At 44.9% G+C, this 7,500-nt stretch overlaps 1 protein-coding gene across 1 annotated transcript in view; it reads right to left on the bottom strand.

The window, feature by feature from the left end:
• Window positions 1-7,500, bottom strand: part of LOC311225759 (ryanodine receptor 3) — a gene marked incomplete at both ends in the record, with an annotated part of 274,770 nt that overhangs the window by 197,853 nt on the left and 69,417 nt on the right. Inside the window, 5 exon segments of the mRNA XM_084311153.1 lie at window positions 1,240-1,420; window positions 3,701-3,822; window positions 4,937-5,101; window positions 6,136-6,292; window positions 7,391-7,465. Coding sequence (XP_084167279.1) covers window positions 1,240-1,420; window positions 3,701-3,822; window positions 4,937-5,101; window positions 6,136-6,292; window positions 7,391-7,465 — 700 coding nt within the window.

Below are 7,500 nucleotides of genomic sequence, written 5' to 3'. Positions count from 1 at the left end.
CTTCAGACGAGGAAAGTTTTTAACCCTAATTATCTGAAGAAGGTAAGTTGGGAGTGTTGGCGCGTGTTCATAAAGAGAGCGGAGGATGAGCACTTTCAGGTGCTGTGAGTGATTTGGATTGTCTGTACATATAAATACACATGTGGTCCGAACTGACTCATATATGTACACGGTTCTTCCTCTGAGGGGTTCAAGTTGATCATGGAGTCAGTCAGGTAGAGAAAATGACGATGAGATGTTCAGCAAAAAATACTGTACATTATACAGTAAAAAAGATTAAATGAAGGTGGTATAAGAGCATCAATTTCACTCAATTTGACCAATATCTCTCTGCAGTGTTTAATAAACTGCCTTGAATGTAACCCTATGGCCCCCCAAGGTGGACTTTGTCATGGTGATTAATATTACAGAACAATACTGTATCTACACTGATCAGATATGCTAAAAGGGGGGGGTTGGAAGAGAAAGCGGAAATTGCAGACGATTTATGGTACCAGGAAAAGTCCTGAGTCAGCTGTCAACAATGAAAAATTGACCTTCTAAAAGTAATATATGAGGCGGTGGTACGGAAACGTGCTATTTCGGGACATGAATAAGACAGCATAGAGGGTGGACTGATATAAATAAATTATTTAAATATTACAGGGACACAGTCTTCAGGGGATGACAAAGCTAGCATGGAGCATGCTAATATCGAATTTGTAAACATTACATAAAAATTCCACTTGGCACATTTACATATATTTACGTTAATCAAATTATGGCTCGAGGACACAGTGACACAGGAGACGTTGACGCTGTTGTTGTTTGTTTGATTTTGGAGCTGCGTATTTGACATATAGGCACTCTGGAAGGTGCCTGACATTTTATAATTGATGGAAGCACTTTGGGACCTGGAGGCTCAGAGAAATGGCTTTAGTGTGCTGTGGGAAAAACTCATAACCCCCTCCCAAAAAAACTGCTGACATGTTTAAATGGCTCCGAAATACAATGTGGCATTGAAACGCACCACAAAGAATCAATTGATTTAGCTTTTTAAAATACCGCGTCTCGACATTCTTTGTCGCTACTCTCACCTTTTCGATTACACGCACGCGGCCACTTAAATCAATCAAAACGAACGGTCTGAATGTAAAGCCCTGACTCTAGGACTTCTATTGTCCTAGTGTACTTCTAAACACCTCACTTAGTCTTCTCATTTGGCGTTTCACGGGTCACAACGTCAAAAAACAAACTCACTTCCTGTTTGAAGAGGTTCTGGCGGTTCTTGAGGGAGCGTAGCTTGATCTGTTTCTCCTCGTGCTCCAGCTCAGCGTCGGGGAGCTGGAAGTATTTGATGAGATCGTTGAGAGTCTGGAGAACCTCCTCGATAGGCAGGACCACAGAGCCCCGGTTCTTCACACCCAGACAGTCCAGGTCTCTGGTGAGAGACGGAACGCAAGGGAAGGAAATGAACTACACGTGATCGGAGGCTTTGAGAGAAGAGAGAACGGGGATATACTTTGAGAACATTCAGTATATTTATTTATGATTAAGTGGGGAAATTCTCTTTTGGAAATAGCAATCAAAATATGCAATCAAAGGGGAGCGAGAAGCTTGTTGCCGATGTCCTTAATCATCATCATCATCATCATCATCATCATCATCATCTTAGTCATTAGTTGTTTTGATACAACCATCATTATATTCACAAAGGCAATGAAACGGCAATAAATTGAGTTTGATTGTGAGCTATAACCAGACTGGATGATAGGCTGTGATGATGATGGTGGTGATGGTGGTGATGGTGGTGATGGTGGTGGGGGTGATGGTGATGATGATGATGAACACAGTGTTTAGCCCCCCAGGTTCATTCATGCTGAAATGCTGACTTCCGCTGGCCTGCTAAAAATAGGAATGGGGATGGGGAGATGTACATGTCACACGGAGGGGGGGGGGGGGGGGGGGGGGAGATGTACGTGACACAGGGAGGGAGGTGGGGGGGGGGGGGGTGCAGGCTATACCAGGGTGACAGCACCAGGCATGTGACCCTGAGTGCTCCGAGTCTGATCTAGGAACAGGGGTTTGATGGCAGCAGATGAGGAGACTTTGAGCGCTGGCTTATCCACTCGGTAGCTAGATGCTACTTCATTCATAGCTGGATGTGCGTAGCAGTGCTGCAGCTGCCATGTTTATTGTCCTGTTTGTGCAGCCATGCGTGGCCGGGCCACTGAAGGAGCCGTCTGGGGACCTGGCCGTAGCTCTATTGACGTGCTTTGTATGCATTACATAAAGCTCTATAATGAGCTGCCACGGATTCTGAGGGTTAGGTCAAAACTCGTCCTAATTAATTATTGTTCGTTTTAATTGTGTTTTCTAAAGAGATCAACAGAAAGCTCAAAGATACTCAACAAAGACCGATGGGGTGACAACAAAAGCTGCTGCTGAAATACACTTTCAAAATTAATTTTTTTTCTCTGAAGTCTCCTTTCAAATCCTCCAGTCAACGAACATTCAGTGCTGCCACCACTGGCTGGTCGCCAATAAGATCAGCACCTTGACCCAATAGCATAAATCTGCAGAGCCGCAAGCCCAACGTCTGGGCGGGGCTTCGGGGCTTGTACTCTGTGTGAGGCGGGACGTCAGGGCTTGTACTCTGTGTGACTGTGCGTGGGCGGGGCGTCGGGGCTTGTACTCTGTGTTGTTTCCTGTAAAACCCGGAAGTAGTCAGTTTGTGCTGTTTATAGCAGTGAGGACTCAACAGCATTTGCATTTCTGTGTTCCGTGTTCCGTGTTGCGGGTTAGGGTTAGGGTTAGGGTTAGGGTTAGGGTTAGGGTTAGGGTTAGGGTTAAGGTTAGGGTTAGGGTTAGGGTTATGGTTATGGTTCAAAATAAACAGCACAAACTGACTACTTCCGGGTTTTACAGGAAACAACACAGAGTACAAGCCCCGAAGCCCCGCCTCACACATAGTACAAGCCCCGAAGCCCCGCCCAGACGTTGGGCTTGCGGCTCTGCAGATATACCCTACTTCCTTGACCTGACAGGTTAACAGTGATAGTAATGTGTTTTATTGGTGACCAGTGGTGGCAGCACCGAGCATTCATCAAGCTTTCCCAGAAAACCACAGAAGAAGGTGCCATTACCAATTTGAAAACGTCTGAGAGCAAAGGGTGTCTTTGTCGAGACACACAATTTTAAAACACAATTGTATAGATGTAATGTATACAAAGCTCGTCAACAGAGCTAAGATTGCCTGAGCCTCCACTGGGGGTGCATTCTAGTCTGGAGGGAACATCACATGACTATGTAGACAACGTTGTGAGAGTCTGTAGGGGCTGTTTTGCAACGTTTAGGCTTGGTCTGTAATGGACCTCTCAAAATCTCAAACCTTGCCCTCTTTTCTTGATCCTCCAATCACTTAAAAGTTTGTCAGGGGGAAGCAACAGGGGGATGTTGTGATTGGAGGATCAATAAAAGAGGGCAGGGTTTGAGATAGGTCAATCTAGGAATATGGAGCGATTGTCATTTGTGACTCGTATGAGCCCATGGGGAGAATTAATTTAGCCTTATGGAAATGTATATGCTATGGTATTCTATTTAATATCTGTGCATGCTTATAGTATCAATAACGTGGTTACAGTATTGTAGTAGTTACCACAGGAGCAAGCAGCTTCCCTGACCAGGCGGGTTAAGAGTAATAAGCTTTGCGCAGCAGTACCTGTTGAAGCGGCTGAAGAGGCGCGTGGTGTTGCGGATGATGCGGGCGGCACAGGACTCCTCGTGCTGACAGCGCTGTAGGGTCAGCCCGTCGTCCATGTGACCCTCGGAGTGGAGACAAGCCTGGAGGGATCGAGGGAGGAAGAGGAGGAGGAGGAGGAGGAGCGAGAGGGAGGGAGCAAGGGGCGGGACGTGGAAGACGAAGAGCAAAGGCATTACTAGCAAGAGGGTACAACAAAGAAGCGGTAATTGAGCTTGACATATTAGCAAGAGTGCGTCATGAGACCAGTGAGAATTGGGAGGGAGGGACAAAGAGGAAACAGAGGAAGAGATATGCCAGAGAGGGAGAGAGCATCCCCAGCCGCTATCAGGCCCAAAGCTGAGCCGCGCCGTGTTGCTGGAACACAGGTGCTGACACGACGGGCTATCTGGCTACGTTTCAGGGGGAAGGCGGAGGCCAAACAGACTTGTCACACACGCTCCCATCACTTGTGTCACGACGGCCAAGGGATGTGGGCTAATCTTAGTCAGGGGGTACGTATGGATGCACCGATACACACTAATGCACTAATTATCTCAACTCCATCAACTCATTACCACGAGAGCAATGATCTGTCCTGAGGATGTTTATCCCTACTTGTACATGCTCCGCGTTTAATATGGTGTTTAAGACCTGGGTTTCAATGACGTCAAGCCATAGTGGGTAAAAAGGCTGATAAAAGAAATACCTGTGAAATTGGATTAGAATTTATTCTATTCTGCATCTGCAACAGCCTTGTGACACCGGGTTAGTTGTGTAAAGTAGGGGTGTGTATTGTGTTTCAGTTTATCGTGATACTTTTCAGATATTTTCACAGGACTTTTTCCAGGTCATACAGTATAGTAGTACATTGTCAACCTTGAGGCAGATAAAGATACAGATATAGAATTGGTAACTATTTACACTTGATGAATACAGATTATACAGATTGCAGAAGAAAATGTCTTACTCAGGAATTGTCTATACTACTGAGGTATTTTCTACAGGCTTAGGTTTGTTATACCATGACTTTTTTCCCCTCCAAATTTGACATTCTAAAATCGCAATATATTACAGTGTTTACAGTATCACAATGAATCATAATTCAACTGTAACCACTGTATTTTGATATGTATTGCATACACAGCCCTAGTGTAAAAAGGGTTTTACCGAAAAAGAATATCTCTCCAAAAACAGAGGTGTTGTTCTTTCACTCACTCGTCTCTTGAGGGGACCCAGGCGGGATGTTTTGACGTCCGGCGCCTGGTAGGAGAGCCAGAGGCCGGTGGCCGCATGCATGACGAAGCAGAGGGAGTCGCCGTACTTGACCTCTGCCACCCCCATGCCCTCCATGTCCCGCTTGGGACTCTGCTCTACTTTCTCCTGTACGGGACACAGAGTCAGCAGGGGAAGACAAACAACAGGTCAAACTATTGGCAGAGTGGACGTATAGGCTACAAATGAACCATATGTCACACACACACACACACAAGCACACACACACACACACACACACACACACACACACACACACACACACACACACACACACACACACACACACACACACACACACACACACACTTTAAAATATATTTTTGAATGCACCAATTAAAGGATAAGTTCAGAATTTCATCAGGGACATTGAATCCTTGTGTTAATTACAGCACCATGAAATAATGCAGATGAAATTACATATTGCAGACAACTTACAATCAATTGATCAGCTATTCAATACTATTAATACATACATAAATACAGTAGTATTTCTTCACACTGGGCACCTGCAGCTCTGGCTAGTTAGCCACAAAACCAATGCAAAGTCAATGCGGGAAACCTACCCTACAGTGCACCCAGAGCAAGGATGTGTGTTTTAAGAGTGGCTCTGTTAACCGTACATGAGTTGTGTGGCTAACTAAGGAGGAGCTGGGTATCCAGCATGAAGCACAGCCTGGATTGTGCTGAGAAAGGCTTCGACCACATCATTGGTAAGTAGGACATTCCCATGATCAATGAGACATGCTATTGATCCACAGTGGCCGGGTCACTAATTGACCTATGGCAGGACCCGCCCTCTTTTATTGATCCTCCAATCACAACTGTTGCTCCCCTCTGAGGGAGTCGGGAGTCTGCCGTTTCAGCTGAATCACAGGAACCTTCGTCACACCGATAACTCATTCCATTTGATATTGTCCTTGGAGAACTGGTGCCTTTCTAGTGTGAGGAGAGTGAACGGTTCATATTTAAGGGTTTAGAAATGCTACTTTGTCTTTTGATTGGTGCTCAGTGAAGGAGATTAGGGCTCCAGACTTCTAATAGAGGTCAATGTGAAAGAGGAAAGTGTGTATCTGTGTGTACGTGTACTTGCGTGTATGCATGTGTGTTTTTGTGCGTGCGCGCGCGTGTGTGTGTGTGACCTTGGAGGCTCTGAAGCAGAAGGCGGTGGAGGTGGTGTCAGACGTCTCTCTGTCTTGCAGCACCAGCCCTCTGTCATCAGTCAGCGCCAGATAGTGACCTGTGGTCAGGTGGCGAAGGCGGAAGGGCTGACCCCAACGGATATGACTCCCACTCCAGCTGTCAGGGGCACAGACAACACATACATACACACATACATACATACATACATACATACATACATACATACATACATACATACATACATACATACATACATACATACATACATACATACATACATACATACATACATACATACATACATACATACATACATACATACACACACACATACATACATACATACATACATACATACATACATACATACATACATACATACATACATACATACACACATACATACATACATACATACATACATACATACATACATACATACATACATACATACATACATACATACATACATACATACATACATACATACATACATACATACATACATACATACATACATACATACACACACACACACACACACACACACACATACATACATACATACATACATACATACATACATACATACATACATACATACATACATACATACATACATACATACATACATACATACATACATACATACATACATACATACATACATACATACATACATACATACATACACACATGCATACACACACCACACGCAAACATGCACACGCAGACCATAGTCACACACACATACACAGACATATATGACAAGCAAGGGTACAAAGTTGAGTTTCTGAAGCCCTGGGAGCCTTATATCCGATTAATTAGTTCACGCAAACACTGCTGCCAGCTGGTAATTAGCTAGCGTGTCATGTGGCAACGTAGAGTAATTACTGGATAGAGGAAAACATCGGATTAATTATGTACTTTACTCCTATTCAAGAAACATCACCCTGTTGTCCTGGGATGGATCAAAACAAAACAGGGTCAACGACTGAGTGGATACGACAAATCCCACATCTGCTGGAGGTAGCAGAGAGGGTGGAGAGGCTGCACTCCCACGAGGATGTACAAAACAGACAGCAGGGTCGAGAGACCTCAACGCTTTCAGTCACATCAGAGAGAAAGAGAGAGAGAGAGAGCGGGGGAGTGGGGGTACTTAAATAGAAAGACGGATAAAAGAAAAAACAACATGACAGAGAGAGAGAGATGGAGGGACAGATAGTAGATCAAGTAAAGAGTAAAGAGACAGACCTGATTCGGAGCGGCTCCAGCCTCCACAGGGACCGGGCCTTGGAGCTGGCTTTACCCGTCTCATAGTTGACTATCCTGGGGGACACCAGAGGAGCGTGAGTGGGTGGCCT

This window comes from Notolepis coatsorum (assembly GCF_963971535.1).
Source record: "Notolepis coatsorum genome assembly, chromosome: 3".
Classification (NCBI taxonomy): Eukaryota; Metazoa; Chordata; class Actinopteri; order Aulopiformes; family Paralepididae; genus Notolepis; species Notolepis coatsorum.
Note: the sequence above shows the minus strand (reverse complement) of the source record. Positions and strands in the feature narration are given on the sequence as shown.